General features: G+C 45.0%; 2 protein-coding genes across 4 annotated transcripts; one reads left to right on the forward strand and one right to left on the reverse strand.

The window, feature by feature from the left end:
* Positions 1-971: 971 nt before the first annotated feature.
* On the reverse strand, positions 972-8,091 carry c19h18orf21 (chromosome 19 C18orf21 homolog). 2 transcript variants are annotated; one of them, XM_049751865.2, is made up of 6 exons: positions 7,815-8,091; positions 6,277-6,299; positions 5,771-5,994; positions 5,542-5,650; positions 2,032-2,195; positions 972-1,958 (listed from the first exon to the last, which is right to left on the reverse strand). In XM_049751865.2, exons 1-6 carry the CDS (start codon positions 7,907-7,909, stop codon positions 1,842-1,844), a joined length of 732 nt encoding a protein of 243 aa, XP_049607822.1. In that variant the 5' UTR covers positions 7,910-8,091; the 3' UTR covers positions 972-1,841. The 2 variants fall into 2 exon arrangements, with proteins under 2 accessions (XP_049607822.1, XP_049607823.1); XM_049751866.2 differs by lacking the exon at positions 5,542-5,650 and having other exon boundaries at positions 7,815-8,086.
* A 3,991-nt stretch (positions 8,092-12,082) lies between these two features.
* Positions 12,083-17,695, forward strand: poc1bl (POC1 centriolar protein homolog B (Chlamydomonas), like). 2 transcript variants are annotated; one of them, XM_049751790.2, is made up of 11 exons: positions 12,083-12,274; positions 13,565-13,964; positions 14,094-14,263; positions 14,330-14,519; positions 14,591-14,776; positions 14,839-14,956; positions 15,040-15,216; positions 15,951-16,082; positions 16,201-16,311; positions 16,472-16,624; positions 16,720-17,695. In XM_049751790.2, exons 1-11 carry the CDS (start codon positions 12,151-12,153, stop codon positions 16,849-16,851), a joined length of 1,893 nt encoding a protein of 630 aa, XP_049607747.1. In that variant the 5' UTR covers positions 12,083-12,150; the 3' UTR covers positions 16,852-17,695. The 2 variants fall into 2 exon arrangements, with proteins under 2 accessions (XP_049607747.1, XP_049607748.1); XM_049751791.2 differs by having other exon boundaries at positions 12,086-12,274; positions 14,597-14,776.
* Positions 17,696-18,251: the final 556 nt, after the last annotated feature.

The raw sequence follows: 18,251 nt of genomic DNA on the forward strand, positions 1-18,251 counted from the left end.
TAACCAAATATAAGCCACTCAAGCAGATGTGAACAACTTTAAAAACACACATTTTGCCTTTCATTCATATCTGAAGAGTCAGATAACATTGAACAAACTGTATGAAATAATTTAATTTACAAGAGTTTAAAATTATTTTTGCCTCATGAACATTTTAAACAGGAGTTATAAGTAATGCAAAGTTGTCTGTTATTATTAAAACTTAAAAAAAAGTGAATTTTGCTCTTGTCATTTACAAGATTTTTCAGAAAGTAATAGTTTGTGTCACGTCTACAGGTTCATAACTTCAACAGTATTAACATGGCCACTTCGTAATATTTAATACTAAGTAATTTTTACTTTTGATTTACTTTTGACTCACAGCCCCACGTGATGAATCGCTGTTGTGATGGCAGTTCAGCTTGGAGCTGCTTCACTTTATCAGCGCGGTCACTCCCTGTTAGCTTGTCGTATGTGTTAGCATGTTTAGTCTGATGGTGTCTCTTTAGGTTGAAATCCTTAAACAAGGCAACAGTCTCTTTACGAATTAGACAAACACCATTGCCTTGATTTTCAGTGAAGTAGTATTGTAATTCCCATTTCTCTTGAGAGCGACGGCCCTCAATGCCAACTTTCCTCGTTTTCTTTGCAGTCGCCATGGCAGAAATGAGCGGAGAGGGCTGGTGCTGTCACCTTTTGGTAATAGGAGGAATTACAGTTTCAAGTTTCATGATTTTTTTTTTTTTTTTGAATTTTTTTTATTCAGTTTGACAGTGCAGGCGGGCCATAAATAATACATTATAAGACATAAGCTGTGGGCCGCATGAAATATGACCGGGGGCCGGATTTGGCCCGCGGGCCAAACATGCCTGCTTTATGAGAAATGTGAACACCATCAATACATAAACTACCTTAAAATGATTGTAATATAATAATTTTATGATCTAATCTCACATTAAATTATATACTAAAGGAAAAAAAAGGCATGACAGTTTGACTTTCTGAAAAGGTTTTATTTCATTTAGATGTGGTTTAAAAATGGGAACGTGGTAATAAAGCATTGTACATTTATGAGCAAACCGGGTGGGAAAGTAAGTACAAAAAAAAAACTCTTATTGATAGAAATAGGTATGGGAAGTAATATAATACCCAAATAGAAACTAATTAGTTAATAAAAAAAATTTAAAAAAACAACAACCTGCAAATGTTTTTCTACAAAAGCCATTCTGCAAAAAAAGAAAACTAGATTAAATTTCTACAGGACAATATATCATCCTATTATGTAAATCATGAAATAAAGCCAGAGGGAAAAATAAATGCGACAAGTCTTATGAGAACATGTTGACAATTGTATGCAAATTTTACAAGTAAAAAACAAAAATAACATTCACATACAGACATGCGCACACCGAAGTACAGTATTAATATCAAATTACTTCTTGGATTTACTTTAAAAAAAAATGAGCTTTGTAAAGAAACAACAATAGACACTGTATAAGCTTATCAACAGCTTCCATAATTATTTTGTCAAACGAAATAAAGACATGTAAATCGTATAATTTTGACATCAATGTTCATCAATACCACATAATCGCTCGAATTTCTCATTCATGAAGCAGAAATGCTCATTTGAGGAATTTCCATCCCAAACCTCTGATCAAAGCATCACGTTTGAGGTCCCAGAGGTTCATGGCGGCACTGTTGCAACATTCCAGCCAGAGGGGGCGCTGTAAGAGCGAAGCAGTCAAAACCGGCCTCCCCTCCTTCCGTTGAAACGGCTTCCCCAAGTAGAAGACGACCAGGTGACTCAGAGAGAGGAAAGGAAGTCTTTCAAGCTGCCCTTCTTGTTGTCTGGCTTCTCCTCACGCATCAGGATTTTGCTTAGACGCCGGACCACCCAGTTCTTGCCCTTGAAGGGGGTCTTGGTGGCTGAAGGGGTGGATGAGGTGGAGCCGGGCGTGCCAGAGGATGTAGACGACCTGGCCAACAGGGAGGATGAGGAGTGAAGACCACCACGCAGTCACGCTCGCGCTTCGGCTGGACTGAGCTTACCTGGGGGTGCGGAGGAGGGCCTTGTCCTTGCCGGGAATGTATTTGTTGGTCGACGGAGTGGTCTTGCGCTTGCCGCTGTTGCCGGGAGTGGGAAAGGTGGACAAAAACTCGCGGTTCATTCCTTTGTGTTTGGTTGTCTTGCTGCACGCGTGGCAGGTGGCCATCTAGAAATACAACACAGAAAACATAAATAAATCAATTCCAGGACTAGAACGTGCACCAATTTCACAAAGTAACAGAACGTGGGTGGACATGTTCATAAACAATAAGAGCGATCACATTATGTCAGGGTGAAAGCGACAGTAAGCAAATGCCTATGACGTTTGTTGTGACTCATTTCAGACCCCTGGGATATAACAAAACCAATTGGGGGGGCTCTAACGATGAAGCTCTGCCCCTCAAAACATCTGAACTGCTGAGTTATGCTCCACAATGGAGCGCGGGAAGTGATTCAATTAAAGGCCTAGAGACATCCCTTTTTTTTTTTTCAATTAGAACGGAATTTGATAGAATGTATAAAGTGAACACATTTGCCGCATTGGAAATGAAAAATGGACACCGATTACTAAGAATAAAGCTGAAATGAAATGCCAGTTTATCGATCGGGTCCCACACGAAGCCAAACTGGCGGCGTCATTACTGTGACGTCACAAGTTGTACATCTGGATGTCAACAAACCCAAACATGGCGGATGATAGCGACAGCTCCGTTTCTGGCGGCAATATTAGCATCATTTTATCCAATTCAGAAACCTCTTTTGACGCAGAATATGATGAATCTAGCAGTTCACTTGGGCTGAGCACATTTTCTGAATTGTGCCCCTCCTGTCACTCTGGTTAGGTTGGCATAGTAAAAAGTGCTCTTGGGGGCTTTAGAGTGCCGAGTTGATCTCGGCACATGAAGACATGACCACCTGCAACGTTTGGTTTAGGTTTTATAAGCATTTTTAATTTTATTGCTTAAATCGCATTTTCTCGACGAGCTGAGCACGTTTTCTGAATTGTGCCTCTCCCGTCACTGTGGTTAGGTTGGCATAGTAAAAAGAGTAGAGTGCCGAGTTGACCACTGCGCATGGAGAAATGAACAGCTGCAGCGTTTGGTTTAGGTTTTAGGCGCATTTTTAATTTTATTTCTTAAATCGCATTTTTCGACGAGCTGAGCACGTTTTCTGAATTGTGCCCCTCCCGTCACGCTTCGACATACTTTCCAAAGTCTCCTTTATTGTCAATTCCTCCGCATGTCAAGACACACAAAGAGATCGAAATTACGTTTCTCACTATCCCAGGGTGACAAGACAGAGTTCAGAACGCACATACAAGTAAACAACACAGGAAAATTAAAACAAGATGAACAATAAGAGTGATAGCACGCTAGCCGCTCCCGATGCACAGCAGAGTCCGGAAAGATGACAGTCAACCAGGCCACTGTGAACACGAGCAGACAGCAGGCACGCACTGTCCGGTTCGTGGATCCTATCAGGCGAACTCAACCCATCTTGTCGTCCCGCGAACGAACGTACGCCAGGATAATGGAAGGCACGGCTAGGCGAGCTGGGTTGGTCGCAAACCTGGCCCGACGTCTCCGCGCTGGCCCCTCTTCTCTTTTTGTTTACATTCACTGAAGCTAAACGCGTACAACTTGAGACGTCATGAGACGTCATTTCCGGCTGGCGGCTCGGTGCAGTCAAACTCGTCTGTGCGGCAAATTTAAATTATATTTTTCAGAGCAACAGCTTCCTTTTCGTTGTTTCGGGCGTCAATTTATATTTATAAGCCCCTAAGCTAACTAAAACCGATTTATACATATACCGGTGTCTCTAGCCCTTTAACAGCTGAGCTTCTTTCCCAGCTTTTTTGAGAGCAGGATGCACTTGGATTTTAGCCAATGAGAGAACGAAGAGGGGCCGTTGGCACGCGGTGGCGTCTCTAAGGGGCGACGGGTGCTATAACGCTCAAGGGTGGACGACAACTTTTTCCGCGTGAGCTCTACGAACCTCCAATTAAAAACTGCAAACGGTACAATCTGTTCAAGTAAACGAGACGATCCGGCAGGCACTCCACATCAGGATCTCATTTCCAGCAGATTCCTATTTTACGACCACCCGCCGGGGGTTAGAGCAAAGATTGTTTAGGAGAAAATCGCATCATCACTTCTAATAAGACCAAACCACAGGCTCAAACTTTGCCTTTTCTTTTTGCATGCTCAGCTGGCACTGGACAAAAAGTTTGAACATGAATTGCCTCTGCCTTCAAAAGCTGACTGTGGGCAAAAACTCACCGACACGAAGGTAGCCATTTTGCAACAGGTGACGACGATGGGCTGCTCCGTAGTAGTGCTTACTATGCCGGAGCGTGCATGTCCTGCTTTATAGCCGGCTGGGCAACTGGCCCACCCATCTATCCAAGGGGGTGGGGCTCTGTGTGTGTGTTGACTGTAAGTATGACTGGCCGGGATTTATTGGTGGCATTCCCAGCACCGAGCAGAACGCCGCTCACTGCAGAAACTCATCCAGTGACGTTTAAAAGGTGCATAATGCACACGGATGCATCAAAAGTTGAGAGACTGTCTAGAGAGGGATTTGGACCTCACGCTGACCTGCGTTCAAAAATGAGAACGAGACCGGCAGTGCCACTGAAATGCTTGTGCGTGCGTGTTCGATTCATTTCACCTTGGCAGGATGACACCGCCCGAGAGTGAGGGATGGAAGCGCAGACGAGGGCCTTCTCTCAGTGGTGTTTTTCTTTCCAAGTGTGACCCCGTTCTGAGTCATCCGAGCCAATATCGATACGAGCCACAAAAGCAGACGGGCTCTTGGATCAATACGACTGCGCCTTCAGCCATCAACTGGTTTCAAGATAAATGCAGTCAACACTCAAGTGAAGTGACTGACTTCAAATTACAATTGGGCATGTGCCAGAAATAGACAGTGCCAACGCTTAATCTGCCAAGTTCCTCGGCTGACTTTTATTAACAGCGTACGGAATGACGACATTTATTTATGCCCGCCCAATTTTTTTTTGGGTCCATTTCCTCCACAGTGACTAACCTGCCTGGCTCTGCTTGCAGGAAGTGACTGTAGGCACAAATACGCATGTGGGGATGGTTGAGATTCTTCTTTAGCAGCAGCCGGAGGCCTCCTCCCTCATTCCCAAACCCCCTCCGGGCGCTCTCGTAAACTTGCAGAGAGCGACAAATCACATGCTGGCAGAATGAGTCAATTGAAGGAAATGAGAAAATGGCAGTAATTGTTGCTGGAGGTTGACCCAGCCTCACGAAAGGTACGCATTTTTTAACCACTTAAGAGTACTCCGTTTTTGTTTTTTTTAAACCCCACTGCCCGACAAGAAAAATAAATGTTTCCGTCTCCATTTATGGTGGCGGCCTCAGTTGGACTAACAAACTATTAGCAGATAATCTGACCGGCAACGTCACAGGGGAAGGAATGACGTCACGGGCCCGGACAGGCATCCGGCCCGACGGGCCCCTCAGACCCACGAGAGGGACATTTACCTCTCACACTGCTCTGTACGGGTCTGGAGTTGCTTGAATGTTTTGGTCGTCCTCGCAGATGTTGTGAGCGGGCTCCTACAGTTTTGGAGGACCGACTCTGTGCGGCTGGCTAAAAATATACCCCGACTATTAGCTTATGAGGAAGTCATGTGACCAAAACACTCGCATCTGTGTAGATGAATGACATAGTTGTGGTGTCAAAACGCCGGCGGGCATTCGGTAGGCTCACCAGCACTGAGGATGACGTCCAGAAGTGATGCAGGCGACGCTTCTGTAACAGGCTGAGGGCCTTGCCCTCGGCTCTGCGCCACAGAAGCCTCTGCACCCTGGCGGAGGGCCGGCGTTTGGGTTTCAGGCGCAGCCGCTGGTTGTCAGGCCGCAGCAACTGAAAGCAGTACTGGCATACCAATGTCTTATCCAACGCCACCGCAGAGGAGCCTGGCTTCTTTTTATCTGCAAACGAGACCATTGCAAAGTGTAGCAAGTGAGAGGAGCCAAACAGGCATTCCACAATATGGTGTTCGCTATTAGCAGTAAGCGGCATGGCGCTCTCAGAGGCGACAGTCATGATATCGCTTGGACAAGGCAGTTGGGCGCCCGCCAGACAGCTGGTGGTTTGCGTGAGCTTGAGCAACACTGACAAGGTGCCATTTGCCAGCGCAGACACTTCTTGACGATAAAACGCACATTGACACAAGTGAGGGGAAAATGCTCACGAGGGAGCTATTGACTTACCCAGGCACGCAAAATACTTCTCACTGTGGAGGAAATGGACAAAAAAAAAAGTTAAGACACATGACTGCGAGATAAACCACTTTGCAAATGAATATGTAGTTTGCAGATAGGATGGACAAACGGATTCACATGGAGGAGAGATTGCTCCAAGTATTTTGCCACATTATGAGAGTTAACACAAACTAAGATTGCAAAGTATCGTGAGATAGACTGTAAATCAGCACTTGTAAGACCAAAGGCCTGTTACCAGTTTCAGTGGCTGCACTTGGATACAAGTGTCTAAAAATGAGTGGAAGCCAACTTGGACTCTGTCAAACAATACATGGCAATCCACCAAAATATATTGCCAGTTTCAAGTCCTCACTATGAGGCTCCACTTTTGGAACGTCACCAATGACATATTTGTGCTCTGCCACCGCTAAGTCTGCCTAAAATTAGCTGTGGCCCTGAATCAATAAAGGGATTCATTTTGTTTGGCTTTTATTTTTAAGTCGATCTGCACGTGCGTTTGGGAGGCCTGGATCTTGTTTGGGATCAGATTTAATCTGGCGACAGCGGGGGTGTTTGTTGATGTAGTCCACCCCGAAGGCGAGACATCACACGGAAGATACCAGGACAACTCGGCAGTTGATCCACTCAAAATTTCAGAAACTCTTCTGGATTAAACTTTATTTAGAGTTCACGTCTGAAATGTGTGAATGAAAAGTTTCAATGACATTGGAACAATACAAATTTGAAGACACAATTTGCATTATTTGTAACTACTGTGTTTTAAAGCGAGTCATCAAAGTTCAAATGACCAAAATGCGGTGAAAATGACCAACTTCCTGTGTGTTTTAACACACGGCTTCCTTGGTGGAGGTAACGTCTATGAAAGGACTGCTGATTCCAGGCCAGGATCTTGAAGAATTTTGTTTTCCCACAGCCTCTCCGGTGGGAGTCTACTGCTCATAAACGAGCTCTTCCTTATTTACATACTTGACACGCATCTCCTTTTAAGAGCACGTTTAGTTGTGACGATAAACGGGAGAGAGGCTATCGGCAGAGTGCTGGAACGTCGTCCCAAACACGTACCGGCCCGCCTTTCCGGGATTACAAACATTAACGCATATTTCCCAACAGCATTTTTTTTTTCATGCGTGACCCTGATTGTCCACAAACATTGAACAATCCCTAATGGCAATCATTCTAGCACACAAAAAAAGGACATGCTTCTTCAGATCAATCATAGTCATGATATCATCCAAAATACGTATAATGCTTTTTACGGCCAAACATTAAATTTAAAGTACTACAAATATGGAAGACTTTAATGATGAATTTTAAAGGATTTTAAAGAATTCGTGACAAACAATGTTGCTATACAAAAAAAATGTCCACTAAAGAGGGCAAAATAACAAGCACAGTGGAAAACATTTATCTGGACTTGCCTGTTATGCCTTTTAAATATTTTATGATGCGTTTCCACCATCAAAAACAAATGTAATGCCAATGGGGGTTGTGAAGTGTTAAATAATGCAAAATAATTGATACCTTACAGGAAAAACCGTGATTCCTCCGGACAGCTTTCTTGAAACAACAGGGACGCGTTAAACCGAAACATGTCCGACAAGTCTTTGGATTTGAAACTCATTTTACCCACACGTAGAATCCTTTGATGACTTTCAGTGTTGTTGTTTTTTTTTTAATCAATAGAACCTTATAAAGCAAACGAATGAGCCAAGTATACCATTATTCATGCGTAGTGAGAGGAGCAAATGTCGATCACGCTAATTCGAATCATTTTCAGTCGCGAGTCGATGACGTAAGAGAACGCGGTAAGTTATGGGAAACCGAGTCTGGAGCCGTTTAAAAGCCTTTTAGTGAAAAACCAAACAAAAAACAACAATCTCGAATTCACTCACAATCCACCACTACATTCGCAACAAAACAACAACAACAACAAATAGCTACGTTCAACTGACACTGAGAGAGGAGTAATTCAACTCCAGGTGTCGCTCTAAGGCTTCAAACACGCAGAGGTCTCCCGGTGATACACTGCGGGGAGAAAAATGTGTCATCGGCTATTTTGAAGCAGCACTTGGGAGGAAGAGAAAGATGAAGCCCGCCGATGTGTGAGCACGAAGTCAAGTAAGTCGAACGCAAATGCTCCACACGTGAGCCTAGCCGACTGCGACGAGAAACAGTTTCAAAACCAGAATAGCACTGTTTGGAAAAGTGACTTTGGTCTGGCGCTGTGACAATTCCTCTTGACCGGTTCCAGAACATCTGCAGACAAAAGGTACGTTTTGAAAAATACCACATATCATATTTGCATGGTTGGTGTTGATCATCAGCAATTAACCACTTTATTAGGTACCACAATAGAAAAGAGCTCCATCACAAATTCCAATATTGTGATTTACACTGCTAGACAGGTGTTCATTTTATGAAGCAAATGTTATTATTTGGGGTGTATTTTGCAGGCTTTGAACAATGGGGATTCTTCCTGAAACTTTATAACTACGTGAACTAGTAAAGTGTCACATTTTTATTATTTTTAAATGTCCATGTGGGTCTAACATTGTGGCAGGTGAATGTACCGAATGTGTTAGTGTGGTGTGATTCAGTCACATGAGCAATACTAACTGATGATGATGGAAGCCAAGCATTCTTTTATTGCTAAGGGAACTGGTTTCACTGACTATTATAAAATTTGGTAGGCATGTCTATCATGAACAGACCCACAAAAAAGTCTTAAGAGGCTATGCTCGAAAAGATGCTGGCATTCTGCCATTTTGATTTAAAGCAGCAATTTTAGGGTGATTTGGGCAATTTCCTGACCTAAGTGGAGGTGATGAAGATGCACGATGTCATGCTCCTGCAGGGCTTTGCATATTTAGCTCACTCATGCTGACACGCTTGCCCTGTGTGGCTTGAGGATTCACAAGTAAGGTCATGGATACATTTTGCTCTGTGGTTATGGGAGTGCCTTATTTTGATTTGAATACTGTTTGCCCTCCACTCATTTCTGTTCATTCTCAGGCCCTAAACAATCGTAATGAAGCTTTGCCTACTTTGTGTTTACTTCAGGCAACAGCATCCAGAACACCAGAGAACAGAGAAGCTTATTCAGCAGACTCGGACAGGCTCTCCTATCACCAAGGGAATTATAATAAGTAAGTGGATGAAACAGTGTTTGAGTCTTTTTCTGGAGAAATAGGTGTTCCATTCGACAAAGCTCGAAGGAGTTTAGTAGAATGCGTCCCTCTGGCTGCTCTGTCTATAATTCATCTCCTGCTTGCTTTGTCCTTCACCTCCTTTGATGTGTTCTGCATTGTCCTCAATCTAGGTTAGCCCTACTTTAGTGAGCTGCAATAGCACGAAGCAGACAGTGGGAGCGGGGGGGCATTGGGACCACTGAATGAAGAATCGAAAAGGTTCCTTTTGGTGTTACCAAACCCTTTGCCACGTGTTTCCATTTTGGCCTTTTCTCTCGGGAGCATTTTTATTCATTTGATCTTTTTTTTTCTTTACAGCCAATCACCCACGGCTGTCTGGAGTTGAAGGTGACTTGCTGGGCCAGGCCGGGGGCTGCAACACAGGACATGGGTCTTGTCTCTTGTCCCCGCTCGTGTCTTGTGTTGCAGCCAGCGGCTCGGCCGCTCTGCATTGCTTCCACTTGCTTCGTTTGACATCATTTTGTCAATGAAAACGAGATTACATTTTGGTGGAGCAGAAACGCATATTATTTTCTTAGGAGATAGTGAGTTGCATACATTTCCCCTCAGTCAGAAAAAAATGGGGATGGTTTTGCTTGCCGTGAACAGCTTGGCTGTGTGTTCGCGGTTGTGACTGCATGTTTCCGACAAGGCCAACAGCGACAAGCGCACCTCCCTACACTTTGAAACGTGAAACCAGCCTTCAAATTTCAATTGGAGGATGACGTTAGATGTAAATGTTATGCAAGAGTTAAAGGGAAGATGAAGTGCAGCGTAACCCGCTCACCTCACTCTATTTTAACTCAATGAATCTGCTAGTCAAACATTGAAAGATGATGTATTTTCTGTTTTTTATAAGTTAGACACCCCCCCCCACACACACACACACACACACACACAAAAACAAAAACATTTTAAGGTTTTGGAAAGAGACAAAAACTGGCTAAAAACTTGGCTGGGATTTTGCTATTAATATTCAGCCCCAACGCTGTTTAACTTAGCAATGCAATATTTCAGGGATTGTCATTGTCGCCTAGTGGTCCGCGGCCCTCTAGTAGTTCAGGTGGTATTGCAAGTGGCCCCACAAAATTGGAAAAAGAAAATAATTGTAACATTTTTAAAAATAAAATTGAATCATTATTTAGACTTGATTTGTTTTCCAGCTCCTTTTGTGAAAATTTACCCATCCAAATTGTGTCAAATGTAGCCGAGATTCCCAAAATAGACATACAGATGCAAATAAATAGCCTGTATAGGTCTATCCTCCTTCGGTGCAAAATAAAATAATATTCCGCCAAAGTAGTGCTCCCCGAGTTGCTTGTTGTTTATAATAGTGGTCCCTTGGACAAAACCAGTTAAAAACCCCAGCAATATTTGGTTGGCATGTCTATCCCGAGTAGACCCACAAAAACTCTCAGGAAGCTTTCATGCCTTTCATGTGTCTGAGTCTTGGTTCTTCAACAGCTGTAGCTATCATGTCTGTCGATGTTATGTCCAGCACTCTGTATACAGCCATGTGCTTTCCAAATAAAGTTGAGTTGAGAAAATAAATGCTTTAAAACTTTGGGGAACTTTACTTTGAAAAGAACCGACAGTGAATGCGTCGACTGTCACACTACCACCACCATAGCAACTTTCTGACTTGGCTTCATGATGACGTGTTTGCTAAACAAAGAAGCAAGGAGCACTATCTAGTGACTCCTTGCACCTTTTGCTTCTATGTTTTTCTGACTGATGTACTTTGAACCATCAAACAAACACACCCACCCACATAACATCCAAGGACAACCCAAGCAACAAGACGAGAGAAACAATAGTGCTTTAAAGCTGTTGGTTAAAGAACCATTCAAGGCCTTCTTTGGAGGCCTGGAGGAATGAGGTCAATGCAGCCGGGAAGGGAAAAGAAGGGGTAGGAAGAGTCTGAGTAGCTGAAGAAGAGAGAATGAAAGAGGAGGAAAAAGGAGCTTGGCGTGAGACCAAACAGTGCAGGTGTCTGTCCAATAACAGCAGGCCACGCCAGAGCAGGACCTCGACGCTCCGGGAGACTCAAAGCGAGCCTAGAATGGCAAACAAACACACACATCCAAGGCTTTTCATATGTGTGTGCTAGCTCCGTTCATTGTTTATTCATGGAGCGCACAAAGGCATCCTTCAGTCCTCCCCCAGACAACCAAAAAGGTGTTTTGAGCAAAAAGAAGCAACATGACGTCACACTCAATTAACTCAAAATTGTGAGAAATAATTTATCATCTTGTATGCTACCTCTTGTAATGTAAAAAAACGCTAACGTATAGCCTACATAATAATTCCATTGAACTGCGTTTCTTCTGAATCCATGGGAACAATGGTACAAAGGTAACCGAGCTCATAAAAACACCTTGACAATAATGAGCAGGCAGAAAAAAAAAAAATTCTTCCACCAGGTGGCAGGAGGTCTAAAAGCGTTGAGTTATTCACACTTTAAAAGTCACAATTTTAAAAGGAAGAGTCAACGTGTAATATATATATTTTTAACGCAATAAAAATGACTTAGATCAAAATCAAAGCAAAAACAAGGCTTTTAAAAAAGTAATATAAAAACTATTCTATTTTGACAGGATGTAGCGGAACTACTTCCATGGCGTTTCCGTCTTGTCCCCGGCTAGCGTGACGAGGAACGCGGAGCAGCGAGAGGATGTTGGCGACGTCTGCTGACATCTGCACGCCAGCGGTTTATTTCTCCCGGAGAACCGAGGACGGCAAACAACAACCGCGACAGCCACGGAAGGACGCCCGGACTCATGCGACTGCTGGCCGAGGTAGGTCGGCGACGTCGACACCTTTGTCTGTTCGAAGAAATGCTTCGTTTCCTCACTTCTCGAGCAGAGGTGCAAAAGTTCTCAAAACTAAAACTACTCAGGTTAAGGTAGACCTAGTCGGATCGTTTACTCGAGTAAACGCTAAAAAGTTATGTTCTCAAGCACTAACATAAAATTTTGTTTCATTCTTTTAAATCAGTCCTCGCAATGAGAAGTGCATAAAATCATTACACTATCAAACACTTTTATATAGCTTTGCTTATGTTGCAAACAAAATGTTAATTTAGATCAAAGTTAAATAAAAACACTGAGCACACATTCGTTTTATCACATTCGAAAGAGAAACTTTTTAGACTGATGCAAGGCACTGGCCACAAGTCCTTCTTTGCACAGACGTCCAAAAATTTTATATGGCCACGAATTGGGAATATCTTGCTTCTCTTTGCTTCAATACTTGTCAAGTGCTTTCAGATATTTGTTGTGAAATACATACTGTTGAAGACAGCATGTAAATAAAAGTACAGAAAATGACAAGTCATCGGAATGGTTGTTTGGATGTAGACCTCATTAGTTATGTCCATGTGTTTTAATTTGGCACTAATATTTTTATTAAGCCTGGTGGCAGACTTCTAAAAATAGATTTAACTTTTTAAAATATTTTAGTTTTGGGAGATTGTGCCTTTTGATCTTTGCTCTGCTGTAGCAACCTGCTGGCCGCATCGAAGACCCAATGAGGAAATGAGCTGTGTTGGATGGCTCAAAAACGCCACAAGTCGTCAGTTCCAAGTGAGAAAACACAGCACAGGGGTCCTCTAACGTTAGAATGCGCGCACGTTTCAATCTGGCCGACTAATGAGCAACTAGCTGCAGTTGTGGTATCTGCCCAACATCAAAGACCTTGTCTAAAAAAAAAAAATGCTTCTTTTATATATTATTTTTGGACTGTTCACCACTAATTGAAAGTGGTGAATGGCGGAGAGAAAGGGAAGAATTTAGGATGCATGTCAAGTTCTCAGTGGGGCTTGGAGCTATTGGATGTTGGAAGGTGTCACCAATCAAAGGGCCTTTTTGTCCTCTGGCGTCTCCGTTTTGTAACCTCGAGACGCCCCGAGCTCCCTGGCGGGGATCCAACATGGCTTTCTTCCTGTGGAAATCTGCGTTTCCTCCCAATAATCTGCCAAGCATGAGATACAGTAATTCTCTCAGTGCGGCTAAGCTGAGGAGAAAACCATTGTTTTGCCCATTGAATCAAAAAGAAAGCACATGTGAACAGTTGTCACATTCCCGCAGGTTTTCCTCTCCTGGCTGCGATGAGGGGGCGTTACTCACACAAAGTGGGCGTGCTGGCCAAGGCCTTCTTCCTGCTGTGGCTGTTGTGGCTCGGGTATCTCCTCCTCGTCCTCTCCCCCTCATCGTCATCACCCTCCTCGTCCTCCAGCGACACGCCAGACCCGGAGCATGATAAACGCCACGTCGCCGAGCCGGACCTGGCCGAGCTGGCCCGGCCCGTCTACGCCAAACCGCCGGCAGATGACGGCGCCCCGGGGGAGTGGGGCCGGGCGGCGGTCCTTGACCTGGGGCCGGAGGAGAAGACACAGGCGCAGGACAGCGTGGAGCGGTACGCCATCAACATCTTCGTCAGCGAAAGGATTTCCCTCCACAGACACATCAAGGACAACCGGATGCCCGAGTGAGTCAGAAGCAATTCAAATTTTGGAGGTGTCATTCATGTAATCCGATTTTCGGACTCGGTGTGAAGTGGAGACGGCGCGCAAATAACATTTAACATGATCGCTGTCCACTATGTGTCATACGCCAGGTGTCGCAGCAAGCAGTTTGACTACCGCCATTTGCCCAGCACTTCTGTCATCATCGCCTTCTACAATGAAGCCTGGTCCACGCTACTCAGGACGGTCCACAGCGTCTTGGAGAGCACGCCCGACATTCTGCTCAAGGAGGTGATCCTGGTCGACGACTACAGCGACAGAGGTGGGACCTCGACCAGGAAAGTGCCAGCAACTTTTGTTGACGTTGACACGCTTGCTTGTTTGTCAGGCTACCTAAAAACGCCGCTGGCCCAATACCTGAGCGGCCTACAGCGCGTCCGTCTCATCCGCACCACCAAGCGCGAGGGCCTGGTCCGGGCCCGTCTCATCGGCGCCAGCTACTCGGCCGGCAACGTGCTCACCTTCCTGGATTGCCACTGCGAGTGCGTCCCCGGCTGGATCGAGCCCCTGCTGGAGAGGTGGGTCCGCTCGGCCCGTCAGAGCGCTTCAGATGGGGGGTACGCAAGCAGCGGATTGTCTTTTTTTGAAGGATCAGGCAGAACCCCAACACCATCGTGTGCCCCGTCATCGACACCATTGACTGGAACACTTTTGAGTTTTACATGCAGCCCGAGGAGCCCATGATTGGGGGCTTTGACTGGAGGCTCACCTTCCAGTGGCACGCCGTGCCCGAGCAGGAACGCCGGCGCCGCAAGTCACGCATCGAACCGCTCAGGTGAGGACGCATGGGGGCGAAGTCAGACCTGATACGCAACAACTGTGTGGCGTCCTCGCCAGGTCCCCGACGATGGCGGGTGGCTTGTTTGCGGTCAGCAAAGCCTACTTTAAGCGCCTGGGCACCTACGACACGGGCATGGAGGTCTGGGGCGGCGAGAACCTGGAGCTCTCCTTTCGGGTCAGCACCACCTCCTTGTCGACCGGCCTGCCACGCGTTTATGCTCGCTCCACCAAGGCTGAAGCGTGCGCGTTGTCCCTCAGGTGTGGCAGTGCGGCGGCAGCCTGGAGATCCACCCTTGCTCCCACGTCGGCCACGTCTTCCCCAAGAAGGCACCGTACGCTCGGCCCAACTTCCTGCAGAACACGGTGCGGGCGGCTGAGGTGTGGATGGACGACTACAAGCAGCATTTCTACAAAAGGAACCCGCCTGCAAAAAAGGTGTGCACACCCCAGTGTTAATGTCCCCCAAAAATAAAATGAGGGAACAGCTGGCTGATCTCCCGGTTCTCCGGACGGATTCTTTTTCAGCCGGAGGGACTTTTGTCCTTTCTTGAATACTTTTAGCTGACAAAGACCGACTTGGTTTGCTCAGACGGTTTGCACAGCAGCCGATATCATTAATTAGTGGATGAGTGAATGCTAATGCTATGCATGAAGCTAACTCAACTTATTCATATTTATTTCATACTTTAAAAACAACTGCAGCTCGAACAAATCGCTGTACACAAAAGCACAGTTCAAAAAGTAGAATAATAAATTGTCTCTAAAACTCTGTGTCAAATCATCCGATCAAGTTGGAGAGCCAGAATTGCTTTGATTCCCAAAAAGGCAAAACATCAGCGCCAGAGGGCACAGATACACCGATACAATGAGTGACAAATTTAACCTGGGCTGTTTTTAGCTTCACCAACTTGAATTACTTTTAGTTCCACTCCGAAGTGTAAACTCTGTGTGGCCAACCGCTTCCTCATTCTTGCATGGTAGTTCCTCAAAGCTGCCAAGATCAGCACTATGCAACATTCCAGGAGGGTGCACCAACAGGTGGCCAGCCGCTGCACACCTTTGCAAACACGCCCATGTTCAATATTTATTTTAGCTGCCTGCACTAAACATACACCTGAACAATTGAAAATGGATTGGCGATGACGATGATGCTATTTCGCACCTGACAGGAGAACTACGGCGACGTTTCAGAGCGCTTGCAGCTCAGGGAGCGGCTACAGTGCAAGTCTTTCCAGTGGTACCTGAGCAACATCTACCCGGACCTGCACATACCCGAGGACAGGGCGGGATGGCACGGCGCCGTGAGTGGCCCATTGCAGATACATTGAAGGACAAATCATTCCAAATTGAGCCAACCTAACTAACCAGTGGGAATTTGCACAAATAACAATTTTGACTGATTGTTGCCCTCCAACCAAGTTGCGCAGCTCGGGAATCCCTTCGGAGTGTCTGGACTACAATGCCCCGGATCACAATCCCACTGATTCAAACCTCTCGCTGTTCGGCTGTCACGGCCAGGGAGGCAACCAGGTGACGCACTTGACCTCCGTCGTGTTGAACTGAACCACTTCACTGAAAAACAGCCACTAGCTTTGTGCTAACTTGGTGGCTTTGAGTGCATTAATCGCATTACCATTTATTTCCGCGATGAAACTCAAGTGTGTGACAGTCGCTTGCCTTTGCGTCGCAGTACTTTGAGTACACGTCCCGGAAGGAAATCCGCTTCAACTCGGTGACGGAGCTGTGCGCCGAGGTGGCCGAGGGCCAGACGGCCGTCGGCATGAGGCACTGCCCCAGCGACCGTGACGTCTCGCCGGCCGCCATCCTGTGGGACTTTCGAGACGTAAGCAGTAACCCCCCACGCTCTTACTATAACGTTGTTCGTCTCGCTCACCGTCTCTCATTTCGTCTTTTTTGCCTTTGTTTCCCTCCTGCTAGGACAAGAGCATCTACCACCCTCAGTCAGACAAATGCATCACGGCCTACCGCACACCCGAGGGCCGCGCTGACGTCCGCATGAGGACCTGCGATCCGCTCGATCAAAACCAGCAGTGGAAGTTTGAGTGGTAGATGCCCAAAGCCAAAGTCTTGACTATTGAGGGATGATTGGCCCCCTTTTAGTGCATTTTTTCTGCCTGCATGTGCTGCAGAGATGGAGATTGCTGACTTTTAGCCGCTGTGTAGCATGGAAGTGCCTCAGGAAAAGTGTCAAGCTCACAAAGTGCCTGACTGCGTCACTCCGAATCAACAGAGTGCGCCACCTCAGGCAAAACCGTGTCGCCACAGACAAAAGGTTATGTCTATAAATCGAAAAAATCCACATCTAATTGATGCACATTATAAATGCATTGTGACAATAATGCATTAATTTTAGTACTTTTGTAAAGCCCCCCCCCCCTCAAAAATACATTCTTGAACAAAATTAGGATAAACTGCCAAGAACTGCCCCAAACCCCCCCAAAAACATATATATTTTTTTAAAATCTTGAGGTGGTGGCTTTGACCCAATGTAGCTGCTTCCTAAAATGAGAGGCAGCAGACAAAAGACACTTTTAACACAAGCAAGTGCAATTATTATCGACAAGACTGAATCGGTGGGCCTTTTAGAAGGATGTCATTATAACGCCTGTGAGATTTCTTGCCTTTTAAATGTGATTAGTTGAACGAAAACATGATTGTTGGATGACTATAGTCACTTTGTGACTTTAAACTCGCCTCTGCTGGATGTTTTTTTGTCTGACTGTACTTGAAGTGGCTAAAACAAAATGGAGAACTGTTCGGTACCTTTTGTTATGTTTTTGGATTATTGTCGAGTTTGAGGGACAAAGTTGATGTAGGCACTCCTGAAACTACTGATGCAATGACGGGATTACTTGATCTGAAGGGAAGGAATTAAAAACTGTAATGATTGCAATTGGGCTTTGTCTATACAGTTTTGATCTACTGCAGAACTTATGTTTTACTTTAAATTCATATTTAAGCATGTGCTTCAAACTTGTCCCACGAGAGGGCGACAGAGTAATTCAAGAGCTCTGCCCACCACCAATTCACATGGTTACACAGTGCTGTTTTACGTGTCTGTATTTTTGCCTCGCAGCAAGGATCTTAAGAAAGTGAGCGCTGAGAAGAAAGACGTGTGCAGTTCTAGTTTACGGTATTCCATTGTCTATATTTATAGTTATGATTATGTTTAATATGGCCCTCCACTATGACTATCAATGTCCTCCCGAAATAAATTCAATTAATTCAAACTGATGACATAAAAATACAATTTTTCACAAATATGAAGCTATTACACTGTCAGGCAGTTTATTGTGATTTATAAACGCGTGAAAATATTTGGAGATTAAAAGTGATTAGAACAGTTGAGAAATGTTTCGAAAGAGCATAAATGTTCATCAAGCGACGAAAGAAAAACATTTTTGCTTTTCTGGGGATTTTATTACGTTGGAGAAGTCTAAAAATAATAA

The sequence above is a fragment of the Syngnathus scovelli genome, chromosome 19 (assembly GCF_024217435.2).
Source record: "Syngnathus scovelli strain Florida chromosome 19, RoL_Ssco_1.2, whole genome shotgun sequence".
In the NCBI taxonomy this organism is placed as follows: domain Eukaryota; kingdom Metazoa; phylum Chordata; class Actinopteri; order Syngnathiformes; family Syngnathidae; genus Syngnathus; species Syngnathus scovelli.

Excerpts from the sequence above, each read along its gene's own strand:
- c19h18orf21 (XM_049751865.2), bottom strand. The coding sequence starts at position 7,909 with ATGAGTTTCAAATCCAAAGACTTGTCGGACATGTTTCGGTTTAACGCG. Across the intron at positions 6,300-7,814 it reads GAGGAATCACGGTTTTTCCT|TGAGAAGTATTTTGCGTGCC; the intron begins GTAAGGTATCAA and ends TTTCCTCCACAG. Across the intron at positions 1,959-2,031 it reads GCCCTCCTCCGCACCCCCAG|GTCGTCTACATCCTCTGGCA; the intron begins GTAAGCTCAGTC and ends CCTGTTGGCCAG.
- poc1bl (XM_049751790.2), top strand. The coding sequence starts at position 12,151 with ATGTTGGCGACGTCTGCTGACATCTGCACGCCAGCGGTTTATTTCTCC. Across the intron at positions 14,264-14,329 it reads CGACGACTACAGCGACAGAG|GCTACCTAAAAACGCCGCTG; the intron begins GTGGGACCTCGA and ends CTTGTTTGTCAG. Across the intron at positions 15,217-15,950 it reads GGAACCCGCCTGCAAAAAAG|GAGAACTACGGCGACGTTTC; the intron begins GTGTGCACACCC and ends CGCACCTGACAG.